Consider the following 19,374-nt stretch of genomic DNA (forward strand, 5'->3'; position numbering starts at 1 on the left):
TGAAGGTTGGAAAAATGGTGAATTATAGGCGACAGCTGTCTATCTGCATGTATTGCAGTAATTGCTTGGGTTAGGAAGTGCTACCATCTTTCAATAAATATATTGTTTGTTTATATATTAGGTATTTACACTCCAATGGTAATGTTTGTAATACCACAAACATTTCCTTTTTCATATAATGTAAATAATAAGTGTTATCCAAAAAGTTCCGGTTAGCACCACATTTTTTTTGTTTGCTTTTTTATAATATGGTTATTCACTGATAAAACAATGGGTACAAATTAATTAAAACTTATAGTTTTTTAATTATCAGCTTTAACCTGTTTCTTTGCATGAGTGTTTAGAATAAGACTTTTATTTTTTAGAAAATACAATTATTTGAAACAAATTTTTCAATTGGACGTGTTTAATAAATTTATTTAAAGATAATTTTATGTAGTTTGTTTGTGACCGAGTATACTTGGATTAAATTCACACAAACCTATCAAGACTGGCTATTTAAAGCGTTTTTGTGTTCTGCCTCATTGAACCATATACTATGGTATTAATTTGAAAAGTCGCGGGTTCGAATCCCCGTCGCACCAAACATGCCGTTTCAGCCGTGGGGACGTTATAACGTGACTTTCAATCCCACTGTTTGTTGGTAAAAGAGTAGCCAAAGAGTTGACGGTGGGTGGTGATGACTAGCTGCCCTCCCTCTAGTCTTACACTGCTAAATTAGGGAGGGCTAGCGCAGATAACCCTTGTGTAGCTTTGCGCTCAATTCAAAAACAAACAAAACACAAACTCATTTGGAAAGAAAAAAATGGGGACTAAAGACAATGTACGTGTTTGTAATTTCTAAGCCTAACTACTGAAGAAGGACATAACGCTGTTTTTGTCTGTATATTGGTTTGAAAATAGTTTTGTGAGTACAAAAAAATTGCACTTTTTATCATAGCATCGATTAGGGTCGTCTAATTCTGCTGAAAATATAATGCCAAAGAAACAAGTTAGAAGGCGTGTCGTTTATGTCTTTTCCTTCATTCTGGACTCCACTTTGAAAGTGATAAATTATCCTGCTGGAATACCGAATAACCACCAGTATTTGGTGAATTGAAATAGATTTTTAAAGGTTAAATGGACAACAAGCTAGCTGTTTTATAACTATTTTTAGGATGACAGATGGCGCTCAAAGTTGTGGTTTTTTCTTTTTAGTTTTACCTAAATTTTGCACAATGATTTTTTAAAAATGTGACATTAGATCTTGTCCTTGGTCTTTAACGTTATACTACGTTTTTATTTGTTATATATTTTTATCTATACCATTGGTATAGTAGTATTTATGTAGTATTCAGTTTTACCATGTTTCCCTTCTTGTCGTTATTTGCCGACTAATTTGTATTATATGGTCATGATTAAACCCTAATTATCTCCAAGTATGAGGTCTCTTGAACAACTCGTCTTTTAACAGTTTAATTCATGTCATTTTTTAACATGTAGGTCATCAGCTTAACTAAATGTGTGACGTAATTTTCTGATGCTTGAAAAGGAAATGTAGAGTTTAGTTATACCATCTCTCGGAAAATTGCTAAAATGTAATTATTTTAAAGTAGTTTCTCTTTTTTACTTCACTGTTATTTTAAATAAAATAATAAAATTAAAGTTAAATCCATCGTGACACAAGAAAATTTAACAAAGTTGTATTTAAAGTTTAATTAAATGAAAATATTGCAAGTGTATTGTAGTGAACCTTTTAATGTTAAGTAAGGCTTAATATGGTTTGGTAACTAAATATGTTTCGAATTCCATCACCTATATTGCTCGCCCTTTCAAATGTGGGGACGTTATAATGTGTCAATCAGTCCTACTTTTTGTTGGTAAATGAATAGCCCATTATTTGGAGTGTTTTTTAGACACAAAAATATTATTATTATTTTTATAAAAAGACTAGCACCAAAGAAAGTTTAAAGGAAATGTAAATGTAATTTTCTATTATAAACTATTTTATAATAAAACCGAGTAATAAGTAATGTCCAGAATATCAAATATGACTTTTTGTAGGAAGATTTTTCAGTGTTTAGTCATTCCTTACTGACTGAATTGTTCTAATCAACTATACGTGTGTAGATTTTAAAGTCAATGTAATGATCGTTAAGTTTTCATTTTTTAAAACTAATCTTTGGAACAAGTTAAAAATTAAAACTGAAATAATCAAAACTGTTTTTGTATTAAAAAAAAATAAGAAAGGCGTCTGTTTAATTCGAGAACAGTCGAAATATGAACTTAATCCCTGTTTGTTATTCATAATCTTTACTTTCATTTTATCATTATTATCAGTTATGATAGTGAATTACATACTTCGTGGCAAATTTAGATTCATTGTTCAGAAAATTGTAGGCTGAAAGTGAACTTGAACTTTCAGAAACGGGAGGAGGCCCCAGTGAAGTGATTTCTAGTCGGTACGGTCGTCAACATCAGGCACAGAATGCAGAATCTGAAAACAAGGAAAATGTCACGTGCGAACCGCAACACAGATTGAGAAAATCTAGTACTACATTTGCCTCTGGAGACGAGCGCGCTAGAAGTGATATTTCTTTTTCCCAACCAGAGGGCGATATTGCAGAATTAGGAAACACGAGCAAGATACGAAAAGAAAATATTTTTCAACTGCTGCCATCTATTGAGAAGAAACCAAAACACGAAACTTATCAATTACTTCCTTTAGAGGCGAATATTCCTTTAGCTAAAATCAGCAGTTCTGACGAACCAGATTATTCTAGTAGCTACACGGTGTTTTTAGACAAGCGAAGACGTTGTTCGTTAGTACAACAAGAGTTTTCATTAGAACACAGTTTATATATCGCTAAAGTAAACAGTTCTTTAGAATCCCGCCACCAGGTTTCAGAAAATAGCTCTTCTGTTAACGGTGATGGCAATCGGACAGACATTCGTAAGGGTGAAGATATAGCTTCTCGTAAAAATCGAGGTCAGGTAGCTGATAATAAAGAACGTAATGTTGGTAGTACTAGAAAAAAGCAAAACCTTAATCAAATTGGTGATACTTCGGATCTAACCGGAAATGACCAGAAAACTAATTTCGTTGAGCTAAATAAAGTTACTGGTGAAAATCAGTCGGTTTCACTAACAATCACATTAAAAAACAATCAGTTCTTTGTTGAAAAAGATTTAGGTGTTACTGAGTCCAGCGATGCTGGAGAGAATGGAGCTTCTGTTGGTAATAAAGTCACCAATTATATCAGTAGGACAGAAGATGATGTGTCTTCTACTAGTAATGAGCAAAATTATCCAAAAGATGGTAAGATAAACTTGCTGGTAGATGCACTCAAGAACAGAAGCGATTGCAAAGTGAGACTAAAATCATTAAACACAAAAAGGGAGGAATTGTCAACGCTGGATCCAAGTTATTCCAGAGAATCATCGAGCACGAGGACTGAAAGGACTGTCCCATCAAATCTTAATAAGCATACTTCTGTTGTTGTGTCAGCTACAACAGATAACTGGCTACCTATCTCTTGTGATGGAGGCACGGAACAACTGGACAACATAATTCAACATGCTGGTGTTGATAAGAATAGCGTGGTGGTGTCTGGTTTAGATCCCAAACACATTACAATTGGCAACAGCCACGAGGTTCAGCTTACGAGACATTCTAATGCCTTGCGGTTTTCTTCTACGATTAGATCTGAAAGTCAAAACATAAATAGTGAATACCAATCAATAAATTATATTTCAAATCCTACTAAATTGCAGACCCAAGAAATAAAATCCATTTGTGGAAAACGAGAGCGAAGTGAAATGAAGAATGAACATTTCGGGAGTAAAAATCAACTTTTGTTACCGACTTCTAGAGAGCGTGAAGTAGCTTCTAAGTCCGAAACATTTGATGAAATCATACTATCAGAGTCTTTGAAAAAGTCCCCAAATAAAACTGCCCATCTTGATATTCAACAGAATGTCCAACATTATCCCGTTGGTTCTCTCAAAATTAAAAATCCGACCGAAGCACACTCTGGAGGCAGTTCATCTAAAGTTGGAGAGTTGTCTAAGAAGTTTTTAAAAGCGTCATCTACAACAAATGAACCATTTCCAACACCTAACTACCCGAACAAAAGAGTACTTGTAACAAATAAGGTAATTGGTTTAGCCAAGAAATTCGAACATGGACACAATAAATCAACAGTTTTGGACACAGAAAATCATCGACCAGCTTTTACTGACAAGAAGAACCAAGAGACGAAAGTGAGACAAGAGTTTAGTATTTCGATTGGGGGAAGAAGTAATACCCCATTCTCCCATGGAAAGAACATCTCCCAGAAGGTGAAGAAAACGGAGCTTATCTTTAAACCAACTCTCAGGGTAGAAGAAACAAAGTGTTTGGGTTCTTTCAAAGTAACACTAGCTGAGAATCATCGAGGTAATGTTGCGCCCTCTGGTTATTCTTCGCGTGGAAACAGTCTGGAGAAAGGGGTAAAGACCCGCGATTCATATAAATCAGTGACGGATGGATTAGAAAACGTTAATGGACAGTGTAAGGGCAGTAACGAGAAGAAGGCAAAAGACACGATTGTAGAGAGATGTCTTCAGAGGCTAGGGGCCAGAAGAGAGAGCGTGGAGCGAGAAAAGAAACAAAGCAAGTACTCGAAAGACATTAACAAGAATGAAGAATGTAAGGTAGGTAACAAACAGCTCTTTAAAAATATGCGTTAAGCTTAAAACATATTCGTTTTTAGTTTTGTTTTATTCTCCATTATTGTATAGTAAATTTAATCCAGGAAAAACACGTGTAAAATTTAGTGTATCACCCTTCCTCACTTTTTGTTTTTGTGATGCAACGTGATAACTTGTATACCAAAAGAGATGACGTGTGTTTGTATGTTATGACAGTGTTGAAGCTGTAAGCAGTAGCGTTAAGAATGCACGTACGTGAAGGTTAAGGTGCAACTGAAGCGTTTGTCATAATCACTGTACGGTGGAAGTTTCATGGTTCGAGCCGTGGTGCTGCAAAAGTTGTCTCGCACATAATTATATTAGTCGGTTCTATCGTCTGATAAGAGTAGGCGGAAGGTGTTTGTGGTTGGTTTCTGTCACTATGATCAGCAGTTCATAATTAGGAGTAGCTATGTCTGCACTCATTGGTCTCTGACCTGGCCGTTTACCAGCACGTGATATCGTTCAGATAGAACCTATCAAATACTTCTCCACACATGGGTTTTCAGTGTAAACATACATGCACAACATATATAGGTGTATGTATGTATTACCTAATTAGTGTTAACTAGTTGTTGTTGTTTTACGATATGATTTAAAACATACACCTGTTTTTCTCGACCTCCTTTTTTATAGTCTTGTAACATTTAGTCTCTATTTAAATTACATCGCCTTCATAAGTATGGCTTAATGTATTTACAGAAACCTTAGCTCTAAACGGAACAGGTTACCATGACGACAGAAATGACTGGTTTTTACAACCTGCTGACAATAAACAGCTAAATAACATAAAGGACTGCTGTCGACCATATCAGGTGATATACTCACGACGTACTGACAAGAGGACTGCTGTAGACCCTGTCAGGTGATGTATTCACGACATACTGACAAGAAGACTGCTGTAGACTCTGTCAGGTGATGTACTCACGACATACTGACAAGAAGACTGCTGTAGACTCTGTCAGGTGATGTACTCACGACATACTGACAAGAAGACTGCTGTAGACTCTGTCAGGTGATGTACTCACGACATACTGACAAGAGGACTGTTGTAGACCTTGTAAGGTGATGTACTCACGACATACTGACAAGAGGACTGCTGTAGACTCTGTCAGGTGATATACTCACGACGTACTAACAAGAGGACTGCTGTAGACCCTGTCAGATGATATACTCACGACATACTGACAAGAGGACTGCTGTAGACCCTGTCAGGTGATATACTCACGACGTACTAACAAGAGGACTGCTGTAGACCCTGTCAGATGATATACTCACGACATACTGACAAGAGGACTGCTGTAGACCCTGTCAGATGATATACTCACGACATACTGACAGGAGGACTGCAGATAGCCCTCGTGTAGCTTTGCGCGAAATTCAAAACAAAACAAACTAAAATTTCTTTGTGTAAGTCTTTTGGATGCGAGAGTGCGTGTTCTCTCAACGCTAAAAAGGGAAGATTGAATAGATAGGCTTCCCCAACAAATACAGCTGAAAAACTATATAACACATTACCGGTGCGATTGACTACAAAGATTACTACTACAGCGGCGGCCACCTAAAGAAATCACTGACAGCAGAGCGGGAAACCGCGTTCAAGATCTCACCTGGAGACTACAATCAGACTAGGACAAACTATGGCAGACGGAAAAAGTACCGATGCCGATCAGGATATACAGAAAACAAGTAAGTCAAGTCTTGTTGGTGGCAAATCGAAAAGTAATTTAACTAATTCACCATTATTAGCGTTATGTACTATAGCTAAAAAGGAACTTAGTACAGCAGAAAAAACAAACGAAAATAATGTAAGAAAAAGAAGAAAAGTCAAATGAATAATTATTAAACTAACTCTACGGAAAATTCCGAAAATGAAGAAGAAATAGTTGTTGCTACTAATACCGAGGTAGAGGTAGCTTCCCCTGCAAGTAACATTAACAATAAAATAACAATGTAAACGAAATAGAAGTAAAAACAAACGCCGTGGATGTTGATAGATCTACCGAAAACACACAAAATAATATTGTGAAAAATACCACAGACAGTGAGCCAGACACCGAAGATCAAGAAGGCTTTACTACAGTCACATCAAAAAGAAAAAGAGCATTACAGAAAGAACAAAAAGTAAGTAACAATATGGCACAAAAAACAAAACCACCACAATTCTCAATCATTATAGAAGGTATTCCAGACCAATACAACCAACCCCTACTTGCGACAAAGTTTAAACGCTGCAAGCCGCATGTAACTATTGTTAATATCAAGCGTCTGCCCAGAGGCGGTGTCCTTGTTCAAGGACAAGACGCTGTTCACCTAAACAGATTAGTAAAAGAGTGACCAGCAGATGCTTTCAAACCAGGTAAAATTAAAATCTACCTGCCAGGAAGTAAGCCGCAGCCTAAAGCCATTGTAGTAAGAGGAGTTCACCAAACCAATAACCTTGAATCAATTATACAAGCTTAAGACGAACAAGGCATTCTACATACTAATATACAGCGAATAATCTCAAAGAAAACACAGGCACCCACTAATTATATACGTATAGACATAGACGACAGTTACAACATTCTAAAACTAATAAATAATAGAATAACGCTTTGGTATCAAAAATACCAAGTAGAACAGCTAAAAACTCCGGCAATTGTAGTAACACAATGTTACAATTGCCAAAGATATGGACATATTTCTGCAGCCTGCTTAGCAACACCGAGGTGCTGCGGCTGTGGCGGGGAACACCATATCACCCAGTGTAAAAAAGATAAAGAAACACTCAAATGTTGTAATCGTGGTCAAACCCACACAGCCAACTATAAAGGATGTGATAAATACAAACAAATAAAACAACGTATTTATCAGATACGAACACCATCATCAGAACAGAATCAACCAAATACAAACAGACAACCAAAAATAGACATAAACAGAATTTAATAAATCAACTAAAACCACATATGCAGAAATGTTAAAAGGAAAAGAACCCCATAAACAGCAAGAACAGAACATTATTATTCAGGATAAGAACACCTTAACACAAACACAAAAGCCACAAGAAAACAGCACCACCATCCAAGAAACGAATACTAACACACCAGATAAAACAAGCCGTTTCAGAACCATAATCAAAAACATATTTACAGAATTTGTAACAGAATACACAAAACCGAACCAACCAACCAACTGCTTCGAATTACTGATTAATATCTCCAAAAAACGCATCACACCATACATACCCTACATAATATCAACACTTACTAGTTACATGCTCACAGCATAATGTTCACAGTAGTATATATCAACATCCAAGGTGCAATAGCTTCCAAGAAACATGAGATCGAAGACCTAATACAAGAAACTAACCCCCACATTATAATAGTAAGCGAAACAATAACAATAGATTTAAAATACCAAGTTATTCAACAATAAGGAAAGACAGAATAAATAAAAATGATGAAAACAGAGGCATTATGCTGCTCTACAAAATGGAGCTATCAGTAATAGAAATTAAATTGAGCAGTAATAACGAACATGTTACTGTCGATATCCTGCAAAGAAACAAAACAAAAGTAACTGTAGCAGGAATTTACTCCTCACCTAATAAACAACTAGATATAGCATTACTCAACATCTTTTCCCACAACCAAAACTCTATAGTTATGGGTGACTTAAATAGTAAAAATGTTACCTGTGGATACCGGAGCTCAAACTACAATGGTAGAAGTCTATTACAATTTATAGATGATAACAATATAGTTTTATTAAATGATACCACCCCTACACATACAGCGTATACCACTAACTCCAGTGACATACTAAACCTGTGCATGTGTACATATAATCTGAGCCAGAAAATAATAAAAATTTCAAGTGGGAAAAGATGCTGACAGTGATCACCTTCCGATATATTGTGTCTTCGATCTCGACCCCCATAAAAATATAACATTTAGGAAAGAAAAATTTAATTACAGAAAAGCAGATTGGTAAAATTACAAAAAGGAATTAGACAACCTGTTACCTAATAAAGTTATAAAAGAAGTTAAAACACATGAAATGGATAACTACTGTCAAACAATTACGGAGTGCCTTCAGAAAGCAGCCAAGTTAACAATACCAAAACAACACATGGAAACCCACCACAGAAATAATCAATCTAATCAAAAAACGAAGACAATTAAGAAGACAGTACATGATAACAAGAGACAGAGAAACCAAAACGCAAATAAACAACATTAGAAATCACATCAGAACACAAATAAAACATTAAAAACAAGATAAATGGGACAACTACTGCTCAAAACTAAATGATAAAACTTACCCGAAAAAATTCTGGTCACATCTTAAAAGACTCACCAATGAAAATACAGACACAAAGAAATATCCTGCACTCGAACATAATAATACTATAGCACACACAAATAAAGAAATAGCCGAAGCTTTCAAAGATCAACTTTAAAATACTTTTAAAACTCACACTGATCCAGATATGGATACATATTTCTACAATAAAGTCACTAATCACATAGTAAACAATAAACGTCAATTTGAACCAATTTTTCCAATAAACATAACTGATACAAATACAAGTTCCGACACAGATTATACAAGCACGTTACTAACAAATGAAGCATCCCTTCAAGAACTACTCGAAGCAAAAAAAACAACAAAAAACAAAGCACCAGATGAAGATGAAATACAAGCTATCCTTCTGAATTCACTTTTTAACCTATCTCTATCCTCAGGATACATCCCAGTTTCTTGGAAGCTTGCAAATATATTAATGTTCCATAAGGAAGGAAAGCCAGCAAATAAACCTAACAGCTACCGACCAATCAGCCTAACCAGCTGTGTAGGCAAAATTCTTGAAAGAATAATCAGTAATAGACTCTCCACATTCTTGGAGATAGCATCAAAATTATCAAAAGAACAAAATGGATTCAGGAAATTTAGACAAACGACAGACCACCTAATCAGATTAACCGAAACCATAATAGATAGCTTCAATAAAAAAGAATGTTCTGTCACTTGCTTCCTTAATATCGAGAAAGCATTCGACACTGTTTGGCACGATGGTCTAAGGTTCCGAATGAATGAAATGGAACTACCGTGAGGAATTATTTGCTGGTTATCTAACTTTTGGAAAACAGAAAATGTAGAGTAAATGTTGAAGGAACATTTTCTGAATACTTTACTCCACAAGCTGGTGTCCCTCAGGGAGGGGTGGTTAGCCCTATACATCATGTATGTAAACAATATGCCACTGAAGGATCCAAATCATGGATTCTCTTCACAGTTCGCAGATGATGTGGCAGTCTGGAAAAGTGCTGCAACACCCACGATAGCAGCCACTAACATACAACCGCAACTAAATATAATAAGTGAATACTGTCAAAAATATAGAATAAAAATAAACACACAGCAAAAACGCAACTCGTAGTCTTTACGAAATTGACAAAACACAAAAAACAACAGCCAGAATTATATATGAATGGCACACTACTCCAGATTGTCCCATCGGCAAAATTTTTAGGTCTGATCTATGATTCAAAACTAACTTGGATCAATCATGTGAACGAAATTAAAAATAAAGTCTGGCGAAGAACTAACTATGCTAGGAGTCTAACTGGTAAAAACAGTGGAGCATCTACAGATAACATACTAAAAATCTATAAAACATATATTAGACCTGTAATAGATTATGCAGCTCCAGCATGGATAACTGTAAGCAATAAAATAATTAAAACCAACTACAAACAATCCAAAACACACTCCTCACAACAGCATATAAAGTTCCAAGAACAATATCATCCCAGTTCATTCACAAATACTCGAACATACCAACCATACCAGATAGCCTCCTTCATATTACAATAATGTACTTTAATAAGAATTGGATGAAAAACGAATTACTATTCTAGACAGGTACCTCATACATGATGAAGCTAGTCCTAAATATCTCTCCCCAGTTAACTTATATTTTAAATATAAAAATAAATAAAAAATATATATATAAAATAATAATAAAAATAATAAAAAATATATATATATATATATATATATATATGTATTAAACAATTAAAAAATGCTACCAACAAACTTGACATTCTGCTGATAGAATAAAATAATCACTATATATGAGCCACAATACATGGACATTGTCCTGAAAAGGATCAAAATAATATTCAGTTCCACAATTATAAATACCAATCCGTCAAGAACATAAGTACAGGGAGGAGGAAGAGGTCATAGAGAACCTGATCCTCCAGGGTATGAACTTTTCTTACCCAAACACCGACGGAGATTCGAGATTTGTGTAAGTTACATGCGTATGGTTTATCGCTGTGCGACAACGACACACACACAGTAGAATATCGTGCAGGTTAAGTTTACAGAACATCGTAATGTTACGTGATCAGAACAACGGTTTAACACTAGAGAATGTAATTATACCTGAATCTGATAAGAAGAAACATGTATAATAAAAAATACTGTTTTTTATGGTCGTTTTTAAAAGGTGAAAGGTCAAAGTTTTTTCTAACCCAGTACGACCTAAAAAATATTCGGCCTTTACTTCTCGTGTGGATAATAAACCTCAACACTTGCACGCACGGAAAGGTCAGCGGGGATGGGGGAGGAAAAAGTGGGTCGTAGGGGACGTCATTTTTATTAATTCTGTATGGCTGTTTGTGTAGCCAGTACACACCACACGTGGATGACATCATCGATGTCTTCACTGAGGGTGGTAAATACAGTGTGCACGTGACAGTATACCATGACAACCGTGCTGCAGGAATTAACCGATCGTTCCGTGACCTACATGTGAACCTGAACGTTCGTTCATTTAAAGTCTCGTTTGTTTATATACGATCGTCCTTTCTTTTGAACTTTCGTTGTTACATCCGAGATATTTCTGTCCAATAATTATTTTGGTGAGGTGACGTATGTTCACGATTCGTTTTGTTACCGTACCGAATTATCAGTTGTTCAAATGTTTTCAACGGGCATGCTGGAGTGCGTATAATAATACTTGGATCCAGTCACAGAGCTTATGGAACACCACCTGGAGTCACGAATAGAATAGGTGTGTTGGAAAATTTTTAAAGAATTTTAAACATTGCTAAGCTCTAAGGTAAAGTGACTTGGTGTGATGTCTAAATCATAGTTGTTTAAGTTTTTTATTCTTAGTCATTTTTCAAAAGGTTTAAGGTGTTAATTGCATTTCAATGAAATAATTTGTTGTCTTTTGGAATACTTATTATTCTTTGAGAGCGAGCAAGAGAGAACAAGATTGCTAAACATAATTCGATATCAGAGCCGTGAGAGCTAGATTAACGCACGGGCTCTGACTTCTAGGGGCAATATAGTAAAATAAAATGTTCATTACACCATTAATTTTTTTTAAGCTTTGGAAAGAGTTTCATTGGTTGGATGCTCAGAGATACCTCGTAGTAGAATTAGTTTTAATGGTGCTTTTGTTGTCTAAATAACCAGCGTGACATTTTGTCACGTGTTTGTTTCCTTTATGTATTGTTACATTTAAAATGATAGGTTTAATAGAGTTGAAGTCACTACTGCTAAGAATTTACAGACGTTTCTCGGAATTTTGTCACTCGGAATTGAGGTTTTCTTTAAGTCTGTTTGTCTGTTTAACTGAAGTACATTCTAAACATTAACATCTAAATATTAGCTCCATGTGGCACGTTTAACAGAATCCGTGATTTACTGATATTGTAGTAATTACTATTGTAATATCGTTAAAAAATGACAGAAGTTTTTTTTCAATAAAAAGTCGCAGACGCATCAAGGTCGATATAAATAATCATTTCGTGTGTTAATGTAAAAAATATACAAACTTTTATCGGGAGTTAAAGCGTACAGTTGAAGAATGTTAAAAAAAATATCCTATGACTTCGTGGTCTTCCAATATTCACGATCGTTTTCAGTGCACGAAATACTTTCGTTAACGTAAACTATAATTAAAGGAAAAACATCTGAGTAAAAGACCCCCCCCCCCGTTTCAGGATTTTTAAGGAAAGTATACGATTTCCAACGATATGTTTTAACTTTGTATATGATAATTGTACTTGTCGTTAGACATTAGTGTTAGGCCTAATGCATTTTTAAACACTACATTTTTTTATCTGGTCAGTTAAGGGTTTTCAAGTATTAGATTTTATAATAACACCTATTCAAACCACACTATGTTTGTGGCATCTATTGCCGACGACATGTTTCTCTCAACCCTGACCTATCTAGCGCCCCTAGTGGTATGTCTGCGTACTAACAATGGACAAAACCGGGTTTTGATACCCGTGATGGGCCGAACACGGGTAGCCCATTGCATAACTTTGTGTTTAACTTTAAACAAACTTTCCAGGTCAACTAGGACGTAACAAACACAGCTGTGGTCGGAACACTTGTTTATATAAGCCAATTGGTACAACGGCATTTGTTTCTGGTGTACGCTCTTTATGAGCCAAAGAGAAAAGTTTATAATTATTATTCTCAAAACACAATAACAACTGCTTTTTTGTTAAGCGATGCAAACGCACTCGTCATATATTTTAAAGTATGGGAGAAACCTTCACACTCCCTCTGTCCCAAGAATCACAAAATCTCCCAATTTTCGTTTAGAAAATAGGGTTAACAAATGTACAGTTTTTGAAAATATTCTCTTGTTTGTTGTGACATCAAAGACGAATGTAACTTTAATAAAATTGTTTGTGTAATTCATTTTCTCTCCGTTAGGTTTAAGGATCTATCTATTTTGTTCCCAACAGATTTAAGGAGGTCCTGTTTAATCTTTCCTGTTAGGTTTAAAGATCTATCTATTTTTCCCCTCATACAGGTTTTACTGTATTACCAAATAAAATGGTGGATGGATCCGTTTGAGCAGCCCCCCACCCCACCCCCAGCGTTTCTTATGGTTTGTAAAATTATGGTAAAATACAAGTGGGACATCCTTAACTCTAACAAGAAAGATTAAATGCATGTTCACTGTCTTAGCCGGAAAACCTGCTTAGACAGTGAACATGCATTTCCTTAATTATATAACAATTTTGAGCGGAACGTTATATTTGCTTGACGTTTGACGTAAGACGTTTGTGAATAAAATTATTTTACTATTCGTGCTATGTTTATTAGAATAAGAACAAAAATAGACATTCAGAATATACATAAATACATAAAATTTTAATCAGATTTAGTTGAAGAAAGTGTCCAATTTAAACTATTTCGTTTTTTAAAATGGGCTTTCTCTTGCAGTTAAAAGAGGACACCAATTTACAGCCTTTTAAAAAAACAAATATATTTCTACAAATCATGAATCTAATTTAACTGTAAAAATAATGACAGCAGAAAAAAGAACAGAATATATTTTAACCAATACTTACTGAAACAAAATGACCAAGAATTTATTAATATTTAAACAAATTAATTAAATAAATTAATATTTAATCAAAAACATTTTTTCCGCTTTACTCAGGTTCTAATCCTACTTGTTGACAGATGAGGTAGGTGAAAGTTTTCCGTCTGTATTATGCAAGTTCTGCCATATAGAGGGCCTCTTATAAGAGAAATCTTAAGATAATGCTGCAATGTTTTGATATTTCCGGCTTATACAGGTTTACTGTATTTAGACATGTTCTTTGCCACTCGTGTTCACATAGGCTTTATGATTGATACTTTATCCACACATTGTCAATACTTGTTAAACACGTGATCACTGTTCACTCATTTTATTAATTTGAGCAATAGAACACACAGTTAGTATGCTAAATATAATGTCAACCGACAAACTACAAAACTACGGATTTATCGGGAGTCATCTACTTGGCAATTGAAAAACTAGAAACTGCAGGACTATAAGGGGTCATTTACTCAATAACTAGGAAACTACAGAGTTATGGGAGTCATCTACTCCTCGTTCGTAGGAAAACTAAGGAGTTTTGAGAGGTGTGATGTACTCCTAGTTTGTAGATAACTACAACATTTGGTGGAAACTTAATTTTATATATTTTATAGAGAAAACTAGAAAACTACAGAGTTTTGGAGAAGCCAACTTTCTCCTATTTTGTCCGTAGACTTCTGAAATTGTGATAGAAAATACATTTTAGGAAGCCTGGCACGTTTCCAGGTTACATAGTTTTTGCCATTTTTTTCCCCATTACGCACAGCCTGGTTCACCTCTGCATGTTTGTCCGTAGTGTAGACTTTGATCTTGTGAGCATAGTTAGAAATACGATTGGAACACATTAAAATAGTGAGTTTATCTTTCATTTGTCCAACTATTTTAATTTAACGACAATAACAAAAGAAAGCCGTATGGGTTAGGTCTGTCTACTTAAGTCTCCCACGATAGTTGTTTTGTGTTTTTTTTTTATTCTTCAAGTATTGCAGGTTGAGTTTCGAGCGGCTCGTGTGGTTATTGGAACGGTTCCAATTTCTACAACCTATAAACTAAGCCTTCAGTCTCATTTCCGAGTATTTCGAACGCTGTTTATTTTCTCTGTTTAGGAAAGAAGCTGAGAATTGCTGAGATTGTCAAACAAAATGTCGCACGTCTTAACTCATGTTTGACAAAACTAGAAAAGATCTGTAAACGGTTAGGGCTATCAGTAAGTCCATAGAAGGAATAGAGGTATTAAAGGCCCGTGTAACAGCAGTCTCTTTACTTACTAGAATCGTGTTACGTCCTTTTCTTTATAGAGCCCTGACGGTGTGATTCATGACAGTGGACGTGTAGAGCCCTGACTATGTGATTCGTGACAGTGGACGTGTAGAGCCCTGACCGTGTGATTCGTGACAGTGGACGTGTAGAACCGTGACGGTGTGATTCGTGACACTGGAGATGTAGAGCCCTAACAGTGTAATTCATGACAGTATTATTAGTAGACCTGTAAAGGATTGACAAGATGCACGGTTGTTTCACAGAATGCAACTGGACGTTGTAAATTGAACTATAACGAAGTGGCGAGGCTCGTAATTCATTTTTAATTTCTAGGACACGTAAGAGATAATTTGATGTGTTTGTCTGTTCCAAGTGCGAAACTCTATAACGAGTCAATATATGCAATGTCCACCGCGAGGAATCGAACCACGAATTTTACTGATAAAACAGAGTCGGGAAGGGACAAAAATAATTCCATCTTTTATTATATTTCTTTGTCGCCAGAAGAGGGCAGACTAATCGCGATAATCTTGGCTGCTTGTTTTAGCATCATTTCACTAAGTAACTTGAGAGTTTTTGGTTAGAAGCGTGATTATTGGCATCCCTAATAGTTACACTTGTTTATAGAAAATAAAAACAAATTTTCTACTAGTATTTCTATATCTGTTTAACAGTGTGTCCCGTGTCGATTTATTTGCCCAGGTTGATCGGATGACGTCACATTTCGTGATTGCAACGGTTGTTATTAAACGTTTCAGTTAAAAATATATCAGTGAAACCAGAACAGATTAAGTTTTTTCAGAACTATTTAAGTTAGCGGCAACTAATTTCAAACTACTTAAGTTACGCCAAGGAAGACAACTATTTAACTTTGTGCCAAGGAAGTCAAAACAATTGACGTTTGCTAATTAAGACTGGACTATTTTAATTTAGACGTTAGATACGTGTTTGGTAGGTAGTTTGCGATGTTCAGCGAGACATTCCATTCTGTTCCATTACATGCACAGCTGCGTTCTGTCTCTCTGGGTCAGAACGAAAAGAACCAGTAAATCCACCCCATATTTCGTTCGGTTCACTTGGCTTTGAGACTGGCGGTAGGCCTACACGAGGAGAGAAACACAAACAAATTAAACCTTGTTTATTTCTATTTTTTGCTTCATGTCACTCACCACCGAACAGAGACACAAAACTTCTGTTAAAGCGCGGCGAAACTTAACTTTCATAGTTTTGGATAGTCTTGTAAATAACACGCTTCACTTAACTTTCATAGTTTTGGATAGTCTTGTAAATAACACGCTTCACTTATTTTTCATAGTTTTGGATAGTCTTGTAAATAACACGCTTCACTTAACTTTCATAGTTTTGGATAGTCTTGTAAATAACACGCTTCACTTAACTTTCATAGTTTTGGATAGTCTTGTAAATAACACGCTTCACTTAACTTTCATAGTTTTGGATAGTCTTGTAAATAACACGCTTCACTTAACTTTCATAGTTTTGGATAGTCTTGTAAATAACACGCTTCCCATTTTACCCGGACTTCGTGCATAGTGTGTAAGATTTATTTCATTGCGTGATAATGTTTTTTTGGCGTTATGATTATATAAAAATAAATGAATCAGTCTATGTTATTCAGTAAACTATATTTGGATACCGTTAGAACGTTTATCTCGACTAGAGTGAATGTGAAACACGAATCTTTTTTTTCCTTCTTTATTTCCCTGTCAATAAAAACTGAAAGAAATTGAGTTTTGAAACCTAGTAAAATGTAACGACGTTGTGTATTTACGTTAGTGGATTTGAAAAACCGTAGTAAAATGTCATCAAAACTTAGATTAATTAATGTGAAGAATCATTGTAAAATGTTATCAGGTCGTGAACTAGTTGGCTGTAAGAATAATGGTAAAATGTAATCAGGTCGAGGACTAGCTAAGAATAATGGTAAAACGTAATCAGGTCGAGGACTAGCTGACTGTAAGAATAATGGTAAAACTGTATTTTTCCAAAGTTGTGGAAGTAATTTGAGCGTTTGTTTTCTTTTTTAAGAAATAATTACGAATTTTAATCTTTTTTTTTTTTTTAAAGACAGGAGTGATTGGGTAATGAAACTTTAGGAAATCTCTCGAAGATAAATAGAACGAAAAAGACAGTGTAGTCACCAGGTGCATGTTTACGTACGTTACTTTACATCTATAGAACTAACTATAAACAGCTTTTCTTCCCCGATGTTTATCAAAGAATATTTTAATTACAAGAAAAAGGATAAAACCCAAAATTTTTTATAACCTTGGTGTCGCTGGTTACTTACCACCCACAAGTAACTCGTGTTACTTCCCATCCTAGTGTTTCTTAACCCTTTTCTTTTTTGTGGGGGTGCGGACCCCTTTGAAAATTTAATTCGAAAGCTACTGACCCCTCCCCAGAAAAATGCACACAAACACATACACATAAAATAATGGATGAAAAACTCAATTTTTTGACCACGGTTTACGGATCCCTTGAAGTCCTTTCATGGATAAGAAGAGTAATAAATCCAGAGAGCCTTAAAATACCCAGGTGTAACTGGTGTCATTTATAAACTTTGAGTGTAATAGATCCAAGGAGCTTCCACTAACACCTTGAATGTAGTGTTGTTGTTCTTTTTTCTCATATCAAAGTATTAACAGAAAGTACATTGTAGTAACACGAAATGGAATTATGAGTTACTACATTTCCTGTGTTGTTTCTATGAACAGTATCGGTCATTGTTCTCTCTCTGACATCGTTAGTTGAAAGATGATCGAATTACCGAAGGTATATTTGGCTAAGAGCCCAACTTTCCTTTCCACCTCTACCTACTCTATATTTAGATACGCTCCTTGTTATTGGATTTTGTTCTAAATCGCCCACCTACACACAAACCGCAAGGCTGGGTTAGAGCATTGGGCTGATTTAAGGAGTGTTCTTCTTATACTAGTTCCTAAAAGCAGAAGAGTCGAAAAACATAATGTTTATTGGAGGAACAAATGAGCAGAAGTTAAACAGGGACTTGGCAAGATTTCTTGGATTTGTTATGTTTCGTATAAACCCCCCCTCACACACACACATGGTGAAATGCAACTTTTTTGTTAGACCTTAAACAGAAGAAAAAGTCGTTGAATCAGTATTACTGTTATTGTGTCCGTGTTTATAAATCGGTTTGTCTGAATTCAAAGGAGAGCTTTAAAGGAAAGTGTTTTTTACCAAGATAGAGGGGGAGTGTACTTACCATATCATACTGGGGTCTAAACCCTTCAGTATTACCCCCCTCCCCCCACGCACACACTTTACAGTCTTGGTTATACGATTCAAATTCGTTCACGAAGTAAACTAGAGGAGCACGCAGTAAACCGTATTCCTCCGCCAGGCAGCGTTGATCATGTTTGATTTTCAAAAAAATATTAAAATGTGTCGATACTTTCTTCATTTTCAATAGAAACCAACTGTTTCTGGCAGATCAATAATGTTCTGCGTTAGTCCACCAAGTTTCATCAAAATCTGATCATTTTGACTTGAGTTATAGAGCGAATATAGTGTAAAAAAATCGGTCTACATGTCACCAGATAGGGATTTTTTGTTGGTTTTTATGACCTTGCTGTGACTTTAACCTTTGACTTTGACCCTCCTAAATCTAATCACTTCTAACTTGTGTCGTAATTCAAATATATACCAACTTTCGTTCAAATCTATTTAGCCCTTTTCGAGAAATTTTGCTAACAAACACACACACAGTTGTGAAATACAACCGTCCTATACCTTCAGTGGCAGAGGTAATCGGTCAGTATTTGACAGGTTTTTCTGTGTTTAAACATTCGTGTAAGGTTAACTAACTTTTGTTTCCAAACCACTTTCTGCTACCACAGTATTTCTTCCCCTAATATTTTTGCTACCAACACTGCCCTAACCCTGGCCACACATTTCCTCTTGAAGGTGGTGATGTTTCAGAATAAACATTTCAGATGTAATTAAGCCTCGTTACCCGC

The 19,374-nt window shown here is 35.4% G+C and overlaps 1 protein-coding gene across 7 annotated transcripts in view; it reads left to right on the forward strand.

Annotated features, from left to right (window-relative positions):
- LOC143253909 (uncharacterized) overlaps window positions 1–19,374 on the forward strand; it is a 78,591-nt gene that overhangs the window by 19,480 nt on the left and 39,737 nt on the right. For all 7 annotated transcript variants that reach the window (XM_076508469.1, XM_076508472.1, XM_076508471.1 and 4 more), the window contains exon 3: window positions 2,405–4,674. In XM_076508469.1, the coding sequence (XP_076364584.1) occupies window positions 2,405–4,674 (2,270 nt within the window). The remainder of the gene's footprint in view (window positions 1–2,404; window positions 4,675–19,374) is intronic.

Source organism: Tachypleus tridentatus, chromosome 6 (assembly GCF_004210375.1).
Source record: "Tachypleus tridentatus isolate NWPU-2018 chromosome 6, ASM421037v1, whole genome shotgun sequence".
Taxonomy (NCBI): domain Eukaryota; kingdom Metazoa; phylum Arthropoda; class Merostomata; order Xiphosura; family Limulidae; genus Tachypleus; species Tachypleus tridentatus.